The following is a 22,346-nucleotide window of genomic DNA, read 5'->3' as shown; positions in this document are numbered from 1 at the left end:
AAATTTCCATCCTGCTCCCACTAACCATTAGAAAATTGAACAAACGTTCTGAATTTTTAATTTTTTTTTATGTTTGGGCAACTTTAATTAAATCACATGTCATCCAGACCTGGGGTACTGGGTTACACACACACATATATATATATATATATATATATATATATGTATATATATATATATATATACTGTATGTCATTATTAATGTGTGCCTTCGGTTTATTTTCTTGGTATTGTGCTTATAACGTTTTTCTTCCTTTCCATTTTAGGCTGGTGTTTGGGATGATGTACCCAGCATATAATTCTTACAAGGCTGTGAAGACGAAAAATGTGAAAGAATATGTAAGTAGAAGAACAACCTATAAGCTTAAATTTCTGTATTTTGTTTATAACTTAAAAAAAAAGCTCTTCCAGTAAGGCCTAGTTTACACTTGCGGTCTAGGGTGGGGGATGACATGGTGGTTATCCCCTTTGTGCTAGCTCCCGCCCTTTTAAGGGGTTGGCATTAAGGCAGGCGGGGCTTGTGACCATGTGACCGACATGATTGACTGTCACGGCGGTCACATGATCGGAAAACTCCCGATTGTAAGAATTTTGTGAGCCACTGGTCACTGTGCCAGGTGCGTGCAGTGCGCATGCTCTTGGCACAGCTCTATCTACGCCAATGCATGCAAACACATGGCCCCTCAGTCGAGATGCCGCATATTTGCGTGTGCTCAGCACCTAAGGGCTAAAAAATAGGAGCCACAATACTGCTCCCCTAAGGCAGCTGGAGGGGGTTGTACACATGCCATGGAAAAATGTATACCCTCTGTCGCATTCAGCAGACAGTTCTGCCTTCACACATATGAATGGGGCTGTGCTGCACTAGCAAACGCTGAGCTTGCATTTACAGCTTGATATACACATTGCAAAAGCCTGTTTGTCATAAATGTATTGAGGAGAAATCAGTTATGCCTGTTTTTTTTTTGGAGGGTTTTACCTTCACTTCCTGTCCCAGAGATACAACAGGCAGTTGAGAAGAAATCTTCCAAAGTTAGGGACATTCCCTGTTGGGCAGTTAGGTGTTTCCTTGGTAAGATTTCCCCTGTATCTGTTCTGGTGACAACTATAACATTTGTATTTCCTACCACTTTAAATTACAGTGACATTGGTGACTAGGACAAGTAGATAGGTAATGTGCACCCAGTGAAGACTCTAACAGCAGCAAAAATCTAAGGCCCCGTACACCCGTCCGAGAAACTTGACGGGCAAAACACATCGTTTTGCTCGTCGAGTTCCTTGTGAAGCCGCCGAGGATTTTGGCGAGCCAACTTTTCCCATTGACTAACGAGGAAATAGAGAACATGTTCTCTTTTTGGCCCGACGAGATCCTCGTCGGTTTCCTCGGCGAAAAGTGTACACACGACCGGTTTTCTCTGCCGAGGGTTTTTCCCCTATCCAAAATGATAAAAAAAATGTTGGCTTTATATAAACCGTACAGACTAATAATAGATTTAGGCTGTATATGTCTTGATAAATTTTCAGGCTAGGGAAAGTAGTTACCTTACATTAAATGGTTCAGACACCAGTAGATAGCTTAGTGACTGCCCAATATGTGAAATATGGTTGTCTGATAGCCAAACTTACCAATGTGTGCCTTCCTAGTATGACTCCTGCTTCCCTGCTCACAGCCCTGATGTTGGGTAGTAGTATCCAAGTTTAGACTTGCGATCTGGTCTTTGAACACATCCAATATTTAATACAGACCGGGTGAGCTCCAACCTAGCTGCTTGTTAGACAGCAGATTAGAGTTAAGCCTTGTACACACGGTACGATTGTTGGCCAACCGAGCGTCTGATTTTTGTCAAAAGGGTGTGTGCCAGGATCTTGTCTTGCATACTAATGGTACACTTGTCGTGCTAAAAATAGCACCTAAATACCGCCTGAAAAACCTGCCCTGCCCTGTAGCCTCAGTGTGAAAGCCCGAGTGCTTTCACACTGAGGCGGTGCGCTAGCAGGACCGCTCCAAAAGTCCTGCTAGCCGCATCTTTGGAGCGGTGAAGGAGCGGTGTGTTTATCACTCCTTCCCATTGAAAACAATGGGACACTGCGGCTATACCGCCGCAATGTGCCTCTGCAGAGGCGCATTGCTGGCAGTATTAACCGTTTTTTGTCCGCTAGCGGGGGTTAAAACCGCACTGCTAGTGGTTGAATACCGCCACAATTCCGCGGCAATTCCAAAGGTATAGCACCGATAAAAATAGTGCCTCTATACCGTCAGCGCACCTCCCACCCCAGTGTGAAAGGGGCCTAAAGCTGGCCATGCATGGCTTGAATATTATCTGATTCCTGTGAATCGGATGAAATTCAAGCCATCGGTGGCCACGCCAACACCACCCGGCTCAACAAACTTCAATTGAGAAATCAAAGGAGCCGTACAGAAAATAGTCAAGAAGAAGAAGAGCCAAGCAGTTGCAGTCACTGTTCAGGTGGGTGCCAGCTATCAGAATACAATAGGTAGCAAAGTAAATTTGTTTAGCATTGATGGGGAATCTATGGATTTCGAACGCTGTAGGTTTCCCAAGGTTGCCTTCTGTGGTTATACGTGTTCATATGCGGTAGGGCTGTTATACAATTATTTAATTTAATCAATTTTATCGTACAACAATCTCTGCACCTGATCACTCCGATTCTAGAAACATTTTATAATCAGATTTGTATTTCTTGTGTTGAATCTCTGTTGAGCATCCAAGCAGCAATCATGTCTGAGTGCTCATTTGCATAGTAGATATCTTGCAAATAGTGGAGTTTTTTTTTGTTAGCTGGCAGTGATGACTTTTACTAGTCATTGTGTCATTGTTTGTTGCAGGTTTTCACACTTTGCTTTCCCTTTCATTTCTATAGCTTATGTTAGAATGCCTCTGTGTTAGAACACTTGATGTTGTAATTGCTTTGACCAGAAAATTACCATTTTAGTTGTCATTTGAGTTAAAAAAAAAAGTTAGCAGTAGAAGACGTGAATGTTCCTAGGAGTTCTTTGACACCAACCTGTATGCTAACACTCTACAACAGGGATGTCAAACTCAATTTAATCGTGGGCCGCATCAGCATTATGATTGTCCTTTAAAAGGGCCAGTTGTATCTGTAAGAAACATGCAGTCGAAGCTGAAGGGCCGGGATCCCTGGCCTTCTGGCCTGGATTTTGTGGTGCCTGCCCCGGTCAGTTGTTCGGGAGAGAACACTAGCTCCTCCTTCCCACTGGGGGAGCGGTTAGTATTTCCCGAATGTGATTAAAGCGGTCCTCCACCCTAAAGTGGAGTCCCGCTGATCGGAACCCTCCCCCCCTCCGGTGTCACATTTGACACCTTTCAGGGGGGAGGGGGGTGCAGACACCTGTCTAAAGACAGGTATTTGCACCCACTTCCGGCCACACGCTACGGGCGAAAGACGGGCATTCCGTCACATCCCGTCTGTCGCCCGTTGTGTGCTGGGAACACTCGGCTCCCAGCACACAGCGTGTGAGCCAATCGGCGGGCGCAGCGCGACTCGCGCATGCGCCGTAGGGAACCGGGCAGTGAAGCCGCAGCGCTTCACTTCCTGGTTCCCTCACCGTGGATGGAGGGGGGAGCAGCAGGGTGACGAGCGATCGGCTCATCCTCTGCTGCGATCACCGCTGGACTCCAGGACAGGTAAGTGTCCTTATATTAAAAGTCAGCAGCTGCAGTATTTGTAGCTGCTAGCTTTTAATATATTGTTTTAGTGGCACATCCGCTTTAAGAGGGAGGGATGGGAGTAGTGGGAGTAGCCTGTTGGCGTAGGCTCTCCACAATCTCTCAGAGCTCCTACCTTCCTGGCTGGGAAGGGTGCTGCTGGTCCGGGCTGTTGGTCAGGGCTTGTTAAAAAACCTGTGGAGATTGTGCCCCTGGAGTGGCAGTCCAGGGGTGCCGTATTTGCACAAGTGTTTGAGAGGGCACTTACAAGTATGGCACCTTGGTCACATCTCCACTACACTTTTTTACCACCTGCCTCTAGGGCCCGGGCCTTTTGGCTGGGACCATAGGAATTTTTGTTTCCTGGCCAGAGGGCCGGCCATCGTACTGCACGATAGTCACTTTCCACTCACTCTCCCATCTTCCTTCTCCCCCACTTTCTTTTTTATTTTCCCCCGTGTTTGTCACTTTATGTCTTTATTTGTTTGGTGCACGTTATTGTCACTGTGTGATTAGTAGGGTGCCGGTCCTCAGGCCAGCCCTGATCGTCTTGGGAGTGGGTGAACATGGCTTTCTGGCTTAGTTCGCCTGCTCTCATGGGGTCTCCCTTCAGAGGAGCCCCACCTAGTACTAGGAGGGTTCTGTTTCGGCAGACCCTCCAAGGAATGGAGTCTGTGTCGGCTTTGGCTGCTCGGACCACTTGAGTACCTCAGTCCCTGTCTGGAGCCTAACGCCCCGGGGGATCAGGGTCGGGTCCTTCTTGCGGAGGACCGTTTGATGCAGCACTTGTTGCACTTTTTTGTGTTTCACTCTTTATGTGTGTGTTTTGCACGCCACAGGCTTTTCAATAGAAAAAAGTTGTATCTGTAAGAGTTGGTCAGGGTTGAGAGAAAAACCCGTACTTGCACAAGTGTTTGAGAGGGCACTTTGAGTATTGGCACCTCAGTCACGTCACCACACACACTTTTTTGCACCTGCCTATATGGCCGGGCCTTTTGGCTGGGACCATAAGAATTTTTGATTCCTGGCCGGAGGGCCGGCCATAGTATTGCACGATGGTCACTTTTCACTCTTCCTCATCTTCCTTCTCCCCACTTTCTTTTTATTTATCCCGTGCGTGTCACTTTGTTGTATTTTTTTGTTGGTTGTCTTACATGTTTTGTCACTGTGTGATTATTAGGGTGTGGATCCTCGGGCCTGCCCTGAACGTCGTGGGAGTGGGTGGACATGGCCTTCTGGCTTAGTTCACCTGCTCTCATGGGGTCTCCCTTTGGAGGAACCCCACCTAGTACTTGGGTGGGTTTGTTTCGGCAGACCTTCCAGAGAACGGGGTCCGTCTGGTTTCGGGCAGATGGACCAAGTGAAGTACCTCAGTCCCCGTCTGGAGCCTAACGCCCCAGGGATCAGGGTAAGATCCTTCCTAGTGGAATACAAGTGTAAACACCCGTTGCACGTTTTATGTCACTCTTTATGTGTGTGCACTTTTTTTGGCACTTTTTTGGGCCCCCGGGTGGAGTTTTTGGGTGTGTTTCACACGCCATGGGCTTTTAAAAAAAAAAAAAAAGTTGTATCTGTAAGATTATATGTCCAGCACATCCCCTCCCCTTACATTAGATGTTAAGAGCCACCCAACCATCAGAAGTTGAGTCCCCCACTCTCCCTTACATCACAGTGCACCCCCTTTCCTTATGCTGCTGCTGGGAAGAAGCTGGATGCATTGCTTGAAAGCAGAAAGTAAGGATCTTGAGGAGGACCAGAGGAAGGCTGGAGCTCTCCTGCAGCTGCAGGAGAGGTGCAAGGGCCATATGAAATGACCTGGAGGGCCGGATTCGGCCCACGGCCTTGTGTTTGACACCTGTGCCCTACAGGCTGGAGACTTGTGTAGTGGCAGTGAATCCTGTATTACTTTAATTTCCTTTTTTTTTTACCTGTTCCAAATTGAATCTTCATTCAATTCTATGCACCACAATATGTTCCAGTGTGCAGTGGTGCAGTGGTGAGCAGTGAGTTGAGCGGCATAAAAATGCACCACGTATGCAGTGCACTGCTCATCACTGTTGCATTGTAGTTTGAACAGGGCACAAAGAAAACAATTCAACAAGAGCATCGTAAATAATATGAACAAGCCCTAATAAAGCTGAATAACTCCAGACCAATGGCTAAATACATAGATAAAATACCCATATGGCAACTGTATTAATTCAACATCTCTTATTGGCAGACAGCTAACAGTTGCAGGGTTTCTTGTCAGGTAAAGAACTTGGGGATTAAAGCTGAACTCCGGGTATAATTTTCATTGCATACATTGGTCCAGCTTGGCACAATGTAAGTATGCATATCATAGGCGTGCACAAGAGGCGTAGCAGGTGTGCCTGGGCGGCACAGATTCCCCCTGCTACCTGGGTCCCCCTATGCCATTCATAGAATGATTTGTATTTTTTAAATGAATATGTGACATTTTTCGATTGGACATGGTGAAGAGGAGGGGTGGTGACATCACAATCTCCACTTCGTCCAATCACGTAATGCCTGGTATTCACTGAAAAAAATACAGGCTGTGTGAACAGTGTCAGTTCTGAGTGAGTGACCCCCTGTGGTCAGTATGCAGTGGGACAGCCACAGGACCCGGAAGATATTGACTATCACTGGAGTTCAGCTTTAATGCTTATGTATTATATATATTGAGGTCTAGACTGTCACCATTGCTCTAAATAAATCAGCGCGCAGAATTCCCAAGGACAAGGAAGCCAGATGGTCTTGCTTTTGCGTGTAAAGCTTGTGGCAGCACGAACATTCATACAAGAACATATCTTCTTGCCAATAAAAATTGAGCAAAACTCCGTCTCTGTCCTCAGAGCGGTAATTTTAGCTGCGGATTGCTTTCCATATCCCATGTGTCTCAGGGTTTTGGCAGGACATTTGTTGGGTCTGAGGAAAACCGGCTGTAGGATTCGGAAGACTTCAGAAATGTGGGCTTTTATCGTAATCATAGAGTGAAATGTTTGTGCTTTTTACTTTGTTTGTTATGACTGAATCAGATTTTTTTTTTTAATCTTCTTTATTTAGAAAATAAATCTCTGTTTCATGTCTGGATCTTACTTGGTTTGTTCAAAAATACATTTGCTTTGAGTCTTTCAGTCGTATATTCCGTTCTGTGCCCCAGATTTGGGATTTATAGCCCTCATACAGTGTCCATACTAGCACGTCAATGTCTCTTTTATTGTTATACTTGTTCTTTAATGTAGGTCTTATTCTCATTGGCTTTAAGCTGCGGCAAAATGACAAACACGGGTTAGTTAGGCTATAGCGCTACCCCGTGTTCAAGGCGCACGTTACAGCCATCTTTGGTTTTGGGATATTTTCAAAGAAGTGAACTCTGAAACCCGTAAAAAATGTGCACTGACTGCGTCAAAAAACCGCCTATAGTTTTTGAATCATTACAGTTGACTTTAATGAAAGTGGAAGGCGAAGCCTAGAGAACGTAACATGCCCTAAAATTCTTGACGTGGCACAAAGCTAACGTAGCTGAGGCTATAAATACAGCTCGACAACAAAGCACACACGTTAGTGCAGTAAATAGTTTGTTTGGGCCAGCTTGGCCCAAACAAACGGTTTAAAAAATAAGTTCCCCTTTTGACAAAAAAATTATAAATGCACTTTTTTTGCAGCTGTTAGAGTGAGGGATCGGGGGTCGGTCCTTACATGTTACACCCTTATGTTGATCGTTTGAGTGTCTTCGTTTAAAGAGACATAATGGAAAATCTTTCTCAATCAGCAGCTGCAACCACTGAGCATTGTATTCTGACCATGGCAGGTTCCGCTTTCAGGAAGCAATGTCCCAAAGGCGGTACTCCTCTATCTATCTCGTTTGTATGGATGGAAGAATCTGTTAAGCAAGCACTAGATGTTGCAGTTTTCTTTCCTGCAACCACTGATTACTAGGTACCTACTGAGGAAGTCTAATAAGAGGGCGCTACGCGTCTAGGAGGGAGGAGCCATGTCCGTGACGTCACGCTGCCACCTCTGTATCCGAGTAGAGTGGTGAGCCAGCTGATGTGGTTGCCAGAAAGCACTTTTTAACTATTGTCTTGTAAGGCCGCGTACAGACGAGCATACATGTACGATGAAACCGGTCCGCCGGACCGTTTTCACCGTACATGTCTGCCCGGGGATTTCTGTATGGTGGCTGTACTCACCATCATACAGAAATCCGCGCGTAAACAATACGCGGGGCGTGTCCGCGCCATCGCCGCGACAATGACGCGGCGACGTGGGCGGCCCTGCCAGTTCAATGCTTCCACGCATGCGTCGAAGTCATTCGACGCATGCGAGGGATGGCGGGCGCTCGGACATGTACGGTAGGTCTGTACAGACGACCGAACATGTCCGAGCGGGCAGGATTTCAGCGGGCTGTTTTAAAACAAGTCCAGAAATATTTGCCCGCTGGAAAAAAGCCCGGCGGGCAAATGTATGCTGGAATCCTGTCCGCTCAGGCCTACACACGACCGAACATGTCTGCTGAAACTGGTCCGCGGACCAGTTTCAGCAGACATGTTCGGTCGTGTGTACGGCCCATAAGTGTTTTAGTGGGGGCTTTTTAACCACTTGAGATCCGCGCTATAGACGAAATACGTCCGCAGCGCGGCTCTCAAGTGCCAAGTGGCCGTTTAAAAACGGCCTTTATGTGCATTACCCGCGCGCGCCACTGGGTGGCGCGCGGCGGGTAAAAACTGTCCCGACGCATCGCCGAAGACCCGATGCGTGTACCTGGCGGCCGCGATGTCCGCCGGGTACACGCGATCGTCGGTGACACGGTAGGTGACAGCAGGAACGTGGAGCTCTGTGTGTAAACACAGAGCTCCACGTGCTGTGAGAGGAGAGGAGACCGATCTGTGTCTCTTGTACATAGGGACACAGCATCGGTCCCCTCCCCCAGTCACCCCCCTCCCCCCACACAGTTATAACACACCCAGGCTACACATTTAACCCCTTCCTCACCCCCTAGTGTTAACCCCTTCACTGCCAGTCACATTTATACAGTAATTAGTGCATTTTTATATCACTGATCGCCGTATAAATGTGAATGGCGCCAAATTTGTGTCAAAAGTGTCCGATACGTCCGCCGCAATATCCCAGTCCCAATAAAAATCGCAGATCGCTGCCATTACTAGTAAAAAAAAAAATAATAAAAAAAATCATAATTCTGTTCCCCATTTTGTAGGCGCTATAACTTTTGCGCAAACCAGTCGCTTATTGTGATTTTTTTTTTTTTTTTTACAAAAATACGTCGAAAAATACGTATCGGCCTTAACTGAGAAAAAAAATAGTTTTTTAAAAAAAAATTGGGATATTTATTATAGCAACAAGTAAAAAAAATATATATTTTTTTTAAATTGTTGCTCTTTTTTTGTTTATAGCGCAAAAAATAAAAACCGCAGAGGTGATCAAATACCACCAAAAGAAAGCTCTATTTGTGGGGAAAAAAGGACGCCAATTTTGTTTGGGAGCCACGTCGCACGACCGCGCAATTGTCAGTTAAAGCGACGCAGTGCCGGATGCTGAGATTTCGCCTGGGAACGAAGGGGGTTTATGTGCCCAGTAAGCAAGTGGTTAATAAAGTGTCAAAGGGGAAAGCACTATGTATCTGTTTGTTACATGTCTGTGGAGTGAGAGTATAGGGGTGAGAGTATACCAAGGTCCAAGAAAAAAAGAGGCGATCACCCCAGGAGATTGGAACAAGCTATGATGATGAGCCTGATTGTTTCATGCTGGAGGTGAGCGGGTTTTTCACCTAGTGTGGGGAGCATGCACATGATTGGAAGAGAGAAAAATTATAGAAGAGCACCGTAGGTGGTTGTGCATGTTTTCCTATATACCACTGCATAGCATTGCTTGGGATTTAAAGGTCTTTTTCAATTTTTATTCTTATTCTATTCACATTTGGAGAGACTGCCATGTGATATGTTTATATGAATAATGGACTTTATCGCATGTTTACTAGGTTGTGCTGCGCTATATGTTGAATTAATTTAGAATTTATGGTGAAATCTCTGAAGAGTGTCCAGCTTGCAACTGTCTTTAAAGTGGAGTTCCACCCTAAAGTGGAACTTCCACTCATCTGATTCCTCCCCCCCTCCGGTGCCACAATTGGCACCTTTCGGGGTGGGGGTGGACAGGTTGACCTATCCTTTTCCACTTTCGGGAGTCCGGGCCACGGCCTGTGATGTCACCTTGGGGCTCCCTTCTCCTCCTCGGCCGCCGGGCCATTAGGAGAGAGGAGCGGGGCCTAGCGCATACGCAGTATGGTTCCCAGCATGAAGCCGAAAGGCCACACTGCCGGGTTCCCTTACCAGCAATGGCGGCGGCAACACCCGACAGCTGATGGAAACATCAGCAGCGGTGCCGTCATCACTGGACTCCAGGACAGGTAAGTGTCCTATTATTAAAAGCCAGCAGCTGCAGTATGTGTAGCTGCTGGCTTTTATTTTTTTTGGCCGGAACACCGCTTTAATTTGTTTTCGTTTATTTGTTTTGTTTGTTTTGGATTGAATTTACACACTAGAGCAGTGGTTCTCAACCTTTTTAGTGTCGGGACCCCCTGATAAAATTTCCCAGGTTGTGGGGACCCCTAACAGTAAAAAAAAAAAATCGTAGCTTGGGTTGTCAGCACCCAAGGCAAGACAAATCATTTGCGCCTCTAACCCACGGACATTAAGCGCTCCTGTCCCTTTCACTCGCATAGTATTAAAACCTCTTATGGTACATTTTAGGATGTACCACTTTTTCTCTTTTGTTCTCCTTTTCTTTTCGTTTTATATCACTCTATCCTAATTCATGCCGAAATCAGGAGATAGGGTCTCCTCCAGCCCCTCCCACTTTACTTTCCTCACCAGTTAGCTGCCCCCCAGCCATGCCGTGAACTGAATGGGCGGCTGCAAAGAGGCTAAGTGGCCAGCCGCGGACTCCAGTAACAGTTCAGCTGGGTGGCCACAGGCTCCAGGGACAGCCCAGCAGGGAGGCTGCAAAAAGGCTGGGAGAGCGGTATGGGCTTCAGGAACACCCCAGGATTCATGACCCGTGGCAAATCATCATTCGACCCCCGAGGGGGTCCCGACCCCCAGGTTGAGAACCACTGCACTAGAGGAATAGGAGGTTGCTGATTGGTTTTATAGACATTAAAAGCCGCGTATTGCATATGCTTTTAGGGACGTCTAATGTTTGAGTGCTAATGCATTCTATTGGCCAGAATATAAATTTATTCTGCCCATTGGAATGCATTAACGCTCAAACGCTAGATGCATCCAGTGTTTATGCGCACAGTTAAAATGATTGCAGCCAAACTCAGTGGAGGGAGATTTCTGCAGCATATTTGTTACCAGTGGTACCCCCTAGCTTGCGGAACGGCCCAATACGGCCCCCCTGGTTTCTGCTGGTGAGTGGTGTGTATTCCTGTCTGACCCGGCCGGGTCTGGTCAGGAGAAGGCTCTCTCTCTGGATAGCGTTGTTTTGAGCTGCAGCATTCCATTTAATAAATACCATCCAAGTGTTTTTTTCAAACTCCACGTCTGTGTGCACCTTTCATCAGTGGACACCACTGTTCACATCACCAGTTGGCGTTTCAACAAGCTGACCCTCTGTCCCGGTTCACGAATTGGAGTTGGAGCGAGTATACCCACGGTGAGGTTCCAGTTCAGGCTCACAGCCATCCATCAGGATACCCCGTGGTGAGTCTAACATCGTGCCATCGTCCAGCCGAGCAGAGTCGTGTGGAGTCGTTACATGCGTTTACGATCTGTTGTCGCTGACAAGCAGATCCACAGAATCTGGTAAGAGTATTCCATCTACTCCTGATTTTGTCGTGCAGAAAGTTTTTCCAATGATGAGGATGTGGTCATACACCCCCTATTGATGGACTTTTTGTTTTTGTGTTTTCCTTTGTGTTTGATGTTTCAAATGGACATTCACTCACAGGTCACTGTGTTTTCATCACATTGACGCCTAATTTGCAATTTGTATAAGAATTCTTTAGCGCTGCATATTTTTTCACAGTGTTTATGCGCGTTTTGGCACATTTAAACGCTATACGTGTTTTTTCTGCTCTCCTGCTCCTCTCCTGAATGTACCTTTTTATTGTTTTTTTTTTTCCAGCCTGTAAGGTTGGGTTCACACTATTGCTAATTGGATGCAAATTTCTCTGCATCCAATTCACATGTCAGAAGACAGTGACCGGCTCTCTACGGAGCCGGTTCACAGAGCTTCAGAATGACCGTGGAGCAAATTGCACAGGAGTCCTGTGCTTCTTCTGCTCTGTTTCAGGTCCGAATTCAGCCAAAATTCGGATCGAAATCGGACCTCAAACGGTAAACAGGGATGCATCTGACCTGTGCTGTGAGCCACTTTGCACGGCAGTGTGAACCCAGCCTGTATGTTTGAATGGGCATATAGATGCTTTTATAGGCTGAAAACAACCACACTCAATGCTTGTAAAATCAGCATTTGTTAAAGCGGGACTCCACCCTTTTTTTTTTTTAAGTCAGCAGCTACTTAGTGTAGCTGCTGACTTTTAATAAGGACACTTAACTGTCCTAGGCGCCCGCGATGATGGGGCCCTGACGGAAATTGCTCGGTTCTGGCGCCTCCATCCTGACTAAGGGAAACAGGCAGTGAAGCCTTACGGCATCACTGCCCGTTTCCTACTGCGCATGTGCGACTCGCGCGGCGCTTTGTGAATGGGCGGCTGCCTCCTGGGATACACACAGTACCCAGAAAGCAGCACGCCCCATTCACCATAAGACACGGCGATGGAGGATGAAGAAGAAGAGGACCGCGGTGGAGGAAGAGGCAGAACAGCTACTTCCGCATAGCAACAGCCCTTTCTGGTGAGTATAAAAAAAATCTATTTTTTTCAGATTTTCGGTAAAAAAAAAACAAAAAAAAAAACGGGTGGAACTCCACTTTAAGCTTTGTGTACACAAAACCTTACAGGCAGTAATGCACAAATCTAGATGGAAAGAAATCCTGTAGAGAAATGAATATATAGGAGATATGCCTATATACATGCAGTCCAGTCTGGTTGACACGGTAGAGGTTGCATCTCTTGTCCCACGCAGTCCTTCTGGAATAATTATACAGTAAACATGTGACGACTGTGGGAATTTGGCAAATGAAAAAATAATAAAACATGACCCATTTGAATATATATATATGTATGTTTCCTGTGCATTATCCATGTATAAAAAATGAGGATGATGCGGAGCCCTTGCAGACAACATTTCCTCTCCCGTCAAGTTAGATGAACATAGTTTTTCTCAATAAAAGCTCCTCTTCTTTTTTCAGGATATCTATAAACAAGCCTTCCTCTGTGCCCTGACTCGCTCCCTCTCAGGGATTCAGTTTGATCCTTGGTGGAAGATGAAGAATTGTAGCTCAGCAGCGCTATAGATGTTTCCAGTAAATAATTCATAGAACTTGCGTCTTGGAAAGAATCCAGAGGACATAGGAAGCCACCAGGGCTCACATTCCTGGAGACAAATAGCATGAGCGGACACAACGGGGAAATTTCACGTCCGCACAGAAAGCTGAGAAGGAAAGAGACTTCATTTACATATAAATAGTTTCAGAATCCAGGTCAGGAGTGTGTGGCGGCTGCTCTGATTGATGAGGTCTCCAGCTGTCCATATGATAAGTTTATATGTGCGGCTGAGACTCGATTACTACAATGCAATCACAGCACTAATCTCTGTAATGTGAGGGCCTTGCTAAATACTTCATGGGGTATGCCTGCTCTCTTCAGGTGGATGTGTAAAAAATAAAAATACGCTGGTTTGTGTATCCAACTGGTCTGTAAAGGGACAAAACAAAGTTTTCAATTTGTTTTCTCAAAGTGTTTAGGCTGTTGCATATATAGGGTTGCCACCTCATCGCTCTAAACCTGAACACATGTTCTGAGACTAATTTAATGCATATAAGGAACCAAGTGAGTTTAATTACCACCTTAATCACCCACAGAACCCGTCTAATTAATATGTGTTTGGGTTTAAAGAGATGAGGTGGCAACTTATGCCGCGTACACACCATCACTTTATGTGATGAAAAAAAACGACATTTTCTGTGAAGTAAAAAACGACGTTTTTGAAACTTCATTTTTCAAAAACGATGCTGCCTACACACCATCACTTTTTCACAATGCTCTAGCAAAGCGAGGTTACGTTCACCACGTTTTTCCATTGAAGCTAGCTTCATAACTAGCTTCTGGGTATGCGCGGGTGTAAAAACGTTGTTTTTTGAAAAACTACACATAAAATTGAAGCATGCTTCAATTTTTTTTTGTAGTTTTTCACAAGACAGAAAACGACGTTTTCCCCCACACACGGTCATTTAAAGTGACGTTTTTAAAAACGTCTTTTTTTTATCACATAAAGTGATGGTGTGTACCCGGCATTACTTATGACACAACTTTTCTGATTTGAACTTTGAACTCAACTGTTAAAAATCTCACTGCTAATGAGTCTTCTGCTTCCTGCAAAAAAACTGCTGATGGAGTTAGGCCCCTTTCACATTGAGGAGTTTTTCAGGCGGTACAGCACTAAAAATAGCGCTGCTATCCCGCCTGAAAAACTCCTTCACTGAAAACTCAATGTGAAAGCTGGAGGGCTTTCACACTGAGGCGATGCGCTGGCGGGAGACAAAAAAATCTCCTGTCAGCAGCATTTTTGGAGCGGCATGTATACCGCTCCTTCACCGCTCCTTCCCATTGAAAACAATGGGAAACCGCGGCAATACCGCCCGCAATGCGCCTCTATAGAGGCGCATTGCGGGCGGTATTAACCCTTTATCGGCCGCTAGCAGGGGTTAATACCGCACCGCTAGCGGCTGATTCCCACGGCAATCCCGGTGGTATAGCGCTGCTATTTTTAGAGGCATTATACCGCCAACGGGTCTCCCGCCCCAGTCTGAAAGGGGCCTAAGGGATTGTTGCCCTTTGAATAGCAATCCACAGTATATTTCTTTTCAGAGGGTGTTTGTTAGGCAGTGAGGAGGTGATATGTCACCCCTCACTGCCTGTTTTAACCTATAAAAGCCCACACCACCAAACCGCAGACCCATTTACCGCACCGCCACACTGCCCAGTGAACGTGACGGAGGGATAATTTTTGCCGCACAAACATGCCATATGTATACCTTTGCAGCTTGGGTGGGGGATGCTAGAAAAGAAGCTCAACTGCCTGTTTTTATTGCCCACCACTGCAAGTTTATAATATTTTTTTTTTTTACTGAACCAGTGAAGGTTTTTTTCAAAGTAAGGTTGTATTTAGAGATACATATGTGAAAAGGACCCCAAAGTGCTACCTCTTTATATGCAACAAAGAAGAAAAAATATTGAAAAAATTGTTATACAAGACATAATGCACCCAACCACTACAACCACAGTTTACTATGCTTCAGCTACGAATAATGATCAGTATTGATCACTCACTGTGTTCATTCAGAAAAAAGAAGGGTCTGGTAAATGACACTGGTCCCTTCCCCGCTGTCCATCCTAAAACATCCCTCTGTGTGCCTGCAGCAGAAGGTGGTGGGAGGGGAGGGAAGCCGGAAGCACTGTGGGACGGGTCCAGGCAGCAGCAGGAATCTGCGGCACACAGGGTGATTAAGGTTTGCCTAGGCAAACCCGACACACCCTGTGTACATGCCTAGGAAGAAAAACACAGGGCCAGATTCACAAAAGAGATACGCATCTGAATCTGCTGATACGCCGTCGTATCCCTGTTTCTATCTATGCGGCTGATTCATAGAATCAGTTACGCATAGATATCCCTAAGATCCGACATGTTTAATTGTTTTACACTGTCGGATCTTAGGATGCAGTACTGCGGCCGCCGCTGGGGGGAGTTCTCGTCGTAAACCAGCGTCGGGTATGCAAATTAGCACTTACGGAGATCCACAAAGCTTTTTCCCTTCGTTAAGTCGCCGTAAGTGTTAGTTTGCCGTCGCAAAGATAGGGTACCTTTTACAAAGTGTAAAGTTAGTACACCATGTAAAAGTGTAACCGTCTTTCCCGCGTCGCTGTCAATTTTTTTTTAATATTTTTTTTTTCCCGGCGCAACTCTTTTTTCCCCGGCGCAACTCTTTTTTCCCCCGACGCAACTTTTTTTTACCCGTCACGATTCACAAAACCTCGGCGCATCGTAACTTCGCGCAAAGCACGTTGGGAAATTTTCGTCGGGAGCACGCGCAGTACGTCCGGCGCGGGAGCGCGCCTAATTTAAATGGGACTCGCCCCATTTGAATTGGCCCGCCTTGCGCCGGCCGGATTTAGGATACACCGCCGCAAATTTCCAGGTAAGTGCTTTGTGGATCGGGCACTAACTTGGAAAAATTGCGGCGGTGTAACTTAAATCGGAAAAATTAAGTTGCGCCCGGGCTACGTGAATCTGGCCCACAGTTCTTTTCTTGGTCTGAGCTGCACTGTTCTTGACTGGTACTTGTAGTCTGAGGACATTTGAATGATCAGTTTGCCCTGTATGCTCTTTGATGGTAATCATCCATGAACAGAATTTGGCTGGCCGAAAAGGACACGGGATGTGAGGACATCTAGGAAGGGAAAACACGTAAATATGTTACAGGTGTAAGAAGAGGCTTTACTGGCCTTTCCAATGATAGTTGGAGATTTTTTGGTATAAATACAGTAAAATGTTAGTCCCCTTTAGTTATGATTGTATTGCGGTTTTGTATTGTGTGTACTGTGCTGTGCTGGAGTATAGAGGAGTAAATTAGATTTTTATAAGAGTGGCAGTACCTGACTTAGCATGGCAGCTCATCTGATGAATGAAAACTCTCAGTAAATGCTGCCTTGCCATAGAACACCATGCTTTGTCTCCTCCACGGTTGATATTTCTCGCTCTCAGTATGTATTTAAGCTAGGCAGACGCGTGTGGCTCATTGAGGAGATGCTATTGTCTGCTTACTGTAAATTGATTTTTTAGACTCGAAAGAAATGGACGAATGAGAACCCCGTTGGAACATCTCTCCATGGAGACTGGATATTTTTTTCCTCTCCTTTCTTCAATGATAAAATTACATTTTGCTAGGATACGGAAGCTAGGCTGATGCATCGGTTGCTGGGTTGCCATGGAAACTAGTGTAAATGAAGCTTGATGGTAGGGTGAAAAGCATTTTTTCCCGCTAATGTTACCTCCTAGCCTTGAAACAATCGATCATGTTTAAAGTGCCACATAAAAAAGAGGAACAGTTTTGAAAAAAATTCACATGCATTTTCACATATACATTTCTGTAAGGCAGTTAACCCAGTTTAAAAAGGTGTTGCCTTGTTGAAGGGAGCGTACAAGGCTGAGATCTTTATGGCTTTTTTTAAAACCATCAGTGGAGGAGTTTATCACAGCAGCAAGCTGGGTTACAATTGCAGGTTAGGGCACATGTAGGAGTTTGCCATGATGGTGGCCTTCACTATTGTGCACAGTGGGCTAGATTCAGGTACAATAGCGGCGGCGTAACGTATCGCATTTACGTTACAACGCCGCAAGTTTTACGTGCAAGTGCTTGATTCACAAAGCACTTGCCTGTAAAGTTGCAGCGGCATAGCGTAAATCCCTCCGGCGCAAGCCCGCCTAATTCAAATGGGGCGTGGATCATTTAAATTAGGCGCGTTCCCGCGCCGAACCGACTGCGCATGCTCCGTTTTGAAATTTCCCGCCGTGCTTTCCGCGAAATGACGTTGCACCGACGTGATTTTTTGAACGTCGACGTGAGTTACGTCCTTTCCTATTCACGGACGACTTACGCAAAATTTTTTTTTTTTTTTAAATTCTAAAGATAGGCCAAGAAATAGCAGCTTTAACTATACGCCGGGAAAAGCCGACTAGCGACGACGTAAGAGAATGCGACGGCCGCGCGTACCTTCGTGAATCGCCGTAAACAGCTAATTAGCGTACCCGACGCGGAAAACTACGCAAACTCCACCCAGCGGGCGCCGAAGTATTACACCTACGATCCGAAGGCGTACGAAGCCGTACGCCTGTCGGATCGAAGCCAAAAGCCGTCGTATCTTGGTTTGAGGATTCAAACTAAAGATACGACGCAGCAAATTTGAAAGTACGCCGGAGTATCAGTAGATACTCCGGCGTACTTCTTCTGTGAATCTGGCCCAGTGTGTCTGTCTGTAAGAGACTTCTTAGCATTCTGCCTGTATGATACGTTGAACCCTAAGAGAAGGGCAATTTGAATGTGCATCGGTATTACACTTAACTGTTACGCTGCGTACACACAATTGGAAATTCCGACAAGAAAACCGTGGATTTTTTTTCGACAGAATGTTGGCTCAAACTTGTCTTGCATACACACGGTCACACAAAATTCCGACTGTCAAGAACGCGGTAACATACAACACTATGACGAGCCGAGAAAAAGTTCAATGCTTCCGAGCATGCGTCGACTTGATTCCAAGCATGCGTAGGTTTTTTCTGTCGGAATTGCATACAGATGATTGGAATTTTCCGACAAGAACTTTTCCCATTGGAAAATTTGAGAAGCAGCTCTCAAATTTTTCTTGGCGGAAATTCCGACAGAAAAATTTTGTTGGAGCCTACTCACAGTCAGAATTTCCAACCAAAAGCTCACATCGGACTTTTCTTGTCAGAATTTCCGATCATGTGTACGCGGCATTAAGCTAGACTCGAGGCTGATTGGCAGGCCCAAACCTGTAGATTTCAAGAAAAGCCAGAATAATGGGAGCTACGTTCCAGCTGTGTTAAACATAGCTTAAAGCCTGCTAGACCTAAGCACTCACAAAGTGTCTGTGTACACATGCCCTTAGAGAAAATAGGCTAACAGGCTCACTTTTCCTTTCCTGTACTTGTCCAACACTTTCCAAGAATTGGTTGAATACAGGTATCCTAACACACACAGAATTTTTTATCAAGGGTTTCACAAGTGTGATGTGTTCTGTCCGATTTCATATTCATGTCTTTTGAATTCCATTGTTTTGTTGATCAAGTGGAATGCTGTAAGCATTACCCCCTTCATGGGTTAGTAATGGCAGCACAAATGGGGGATCAAAACCTTCAACTTGCAGATCTTTGTGCTGCACCCAACTGTGTAGAATTTATTAATGGGCCAAATTTGGCCAACACTGAATTACTGTCATTAGATACTTTTTATGCAAATACCCTCTTGCCACTTACCTTGGGGTGTCTTTATGCCATCATGAAAAGCAGCAATGAAGACTTAAAGAAAATACAGTATACACTACAGATTTTTTTTCTTTTAAATGATGTGTTCTTTACCAAATGATGGAGTTATGGGTGTGGATCACCTCTGAATATCTTTATGCCACCAAGAAAAGCATTAGTAAAGACTGAACGAAAAAAAAAAAAAAAGACAGCTCCAGTCCGAGCCATTTTACTATCGATCTGATGTTAGTACAGCAATCTCCCCCATTAAGCTAGTGTGTTCTGACAGGGGGTCGCCCCATCCCCCATACGTGCCATTGCTTCAGTTTGCTTTAGTGCGCATGTGCCAATGACATCGGCACATGTAGGGGACAGGGGATATCTCCTAAACCGTGTGCCAGTGGAAACATTTCAGAACACTCATTATTTAATCTCACTTTCACCTTAGGGGCCAAACTGGAAAGCATCTAAGACCTGCCAGAGGTCATTCAAGACTATAGAAAGCATTAGCCACATCAAGGGATAAAAAAGCCATTGATCCTACATTAACAGTCGGAATTTGTAAATTTAAATACCCCCGCCCTATGTTCGTACTGGTGGACCTATTGGGTATAAACCCAGACTGGTCTGGCTGTATAAGTTTCTGAATGATTTTATTTAATCTAGCAGCAAGACTTTCACTAACTTTTTCACATCCATACTGTGACAGGAAGTCAGGTAAATCTGTGGGTGTTGTCACAAATGGAACATACATTTCTGCCTTGTTAGACAATATATGAATTGTTATTAGGCGTCGGCTGAAAAATGTAGCCAGGCAAGGTTTGAGGCCGTTGGAAGACTCCAGCTGTTCAGAATGAGGCAATTAAGGCCTCTATAAGAAGTCCAGAGGATTACCACTAATTGGCTGCATCATTCCTGAGGCTTTGTGAGTAGGAGAGCAGCACTGAAAGTCTTCTGAGGAGGTGAGGAGAGGAGTGATTTTTCTGTGTGATAAAAATCAAAAGACTATTGTTTTGTGCTGTACGGCCAGCACTGTCTGCCCAGCGCTAGGCTGAGCCAGACTCCATAGATAGGTTCCTGTGTGGAAGGTAGACGCCCAGAGTGGCTAGGGTTTATTTTATGTTTGATTTTGTTTATGCTGTTTGAATGCTTGCAATTGTTCTCCAGCAAGATGGAAAAATAAACCAAAAACATTGTTTTCAACCGTCTTCGACTGCCAGTCTGTATAAATTCAGTGTGTGGTGAGCCCATCCAAGGGGTCACACACCCCGCTACCGAGCTAACCCCTTACAATACATAATAAGGTTATTGGTCTATATGAAGATGGCTTGAGTAAGTCTTCCCTCTTTAGGCAAAACAATAATAGTAGTTTCCATCATGGAAAAAGGTAACTTTCCTTTCACTGCCACCCAGTTAAACACTTTTAGCAACTCTGAAAGCAATATCTCCCCATAATGTTTATACGTCTCCGCTGGCAGGCCATCCGTCCCTGGGGACTTCTGATTTGTATTGCCGTTACAGCCAGTTGTAGCTCTTCCAGGGCTATAGAGCCATCAAGTCTTTCACTATCTTCCCTAGAGAGGCATGGAACTTTTAGACCTCAAAAAAAATCCCACATCTCCCCTTCTACATCTTCCTGTTGTGAGCTATGCAATCCCTCGTAGTATTCTTTAAACATATCTACAATCTCTGGTGTGTATGAAGTAACCCTGCCAGTAATAGCAAATATAACAATAGATTTTGTTCAATATGTTGCCTCTTCACCACCTGATTTAAATCCATGATTGCGGTGCAATGCACGTGATTGCGACAGGGTAGTACGGCAATTAGAGGTTTAAATCAGGTCTGAGGAGGCTACATTGGTCGACACTGTGCCTGGTGATCTTTGATTTTTCCCATTTGTTCAGGTAGATCTCCACCTCTTGCCTACCCTTGCTTTACAGCAGTGATGGGGAACCTCGGCACTCCAGATGTTTTGGAACTACATTTCCCATGATGCTCTTGCACTCTGCAGGGTAGTTGAGCATCATGGGAAATGTAGTTCCAAAACATCTGGGGTGCCGAGGTTCCCCATCACTGCTTTACAGGGTCCCCCATCCCCCGGACATTCCAGGAGCATATATTCAGTAGTTTAGACTGCATGGATTTTTTTTTATATAACATAATATTAAACCCATCTAACAAAATAACCAAACTTCATCCGCCATATCCTAGTGCCTCTATCTTCATTGTGTCTGTGCTATGACTTGTCCTCTCACTGTACCTACTGTTTTCTCTCTTACAAACAGTGGAGCTTGGCGGGAAGCTTGCACAGCATAGAATCATGTAATAGGAGGCTAAGGTTCTACCTATAAGTCCATTAGGTTAGAAAGAGACATACAACACTTTATTGTATACCAAGTATTCATTCCGACTTCAGCACAGTTGCTGTGTTTTGATTAGAATTGCAGTTCATTAGTTGATCTTTTTTTTTTTTTGCTTCGAGTAGTTTATGTTCTGCTTTACAGTTTCAGGCTTTTTTTCATAGTACAGTGAGCACAGTGGTTGTCATGCATAGCAACTAAATTGTTGAGCTTGTGCCCGATTGGCTGCTAGGGTGACTGTACTTTGCGCTGTTACCAAGCAAAGCATATTCGTTGTTTGTGTTTTTGTTTTCTGTAAACTAGAGCAGCAGATGTCACTGGTACAAGTGATTAGATCTTGGAATCTCCTAGAATTTTAGACCTATACTGGACAGTTGCTATGGGAGGCCTTCTTTGGCTCCTGTTGCTAGGGATTTGGAGCCCTGGGGAAAATGAATTTAGTTTTTTTTTTATGACTAGAAGAGAAAAAAGCAGAAGTGATGAAAGATCTTTACTCTGACTGATAGAAAGCAAATATTTTATTTATTGTAGGCTATTTATTATAGGCTGTCATTTACTAAAACTAGAGCGTACAAAATCTGGTGAAGCTATGCATAGAAACCAATCAGCATCAGAATTTCCATCGGGATAAACTCCAACGGATTTTTTTTGACTGAATTCCATTCAAGCTGTCTTACATACACACTGTCACACCAAATTCTGACCGTCCACAACGCGGTGACGTACAACACTACGACAAGCCGAGAAAAATTAACTTCAAAGCTTCCGAGCATGCGTCGACTTGATTCTGAGCATACACGTTTTTTTCTCCATCGGAGTTCCATACAGACGAATGGAATTTCCGATGGGGCAAACACCTGGTTGGACTTTTTCCATCGGAAATTCCAATCGTGTGTACAAGGCATAACATGCACAGCTGCACCAGATTCTGAGTGCTCCAGTTTTAGTATATCAACCCTCATATGTCTGGACAAAGAACTGGCTGTTTCTTCCTAGAAACCAGAGTCTTGCTATATATTTTAACCCTGGAAAAGAAATAGGGAAATTTGGTTGGTTCCTTCCAGGTTCGTGCTCTTTGGCCATAATAATGCATGCACATGTGAGCA

General features: G+C 45.0%; 1 protein-coding gene across 2 annotated transcripts in view; it reads left to right on the top strand.

Annotated features, from left to right (window-relative positions):
• REEP3 (receptor accessory protein 3) overlaps nucleotides 1-22,346 on the top strand; it is a 173,451-nt gene that overhangs the window by 67,656 nt on the left and 83,449 nt on the right. For both annotated transcript variants that reach the window (XM_040361983.1, XM_040361982.1), the window contains exon 2: nucleotides 267-339. In XM_040361983.1, coding sequence (XP_040217917.1) covers nucleotides 267-339 — 73 coding nt within the window. The remainder of the gene's footprint in view (nucleotides 1-266; nucleotides 340-22,346) is intronic.

Source organism: Rana temporaria, chromosome 8 (assembly GCF_905171775.1).
Source record: "Rana temporaria chromosome 8, aRanTem1.1, whole genome shotgun sequence".
Taxonomy (NCBI): Eukaryota; Metazoa; Chordata; class Amphibia; order Anura; family Ranidae; genus Rana; species Rana temporaria.
Note: the sequence above shows the minus strand (reverse complement) of the source record. Positions and strands in the feature narration are given on the sequence as shown.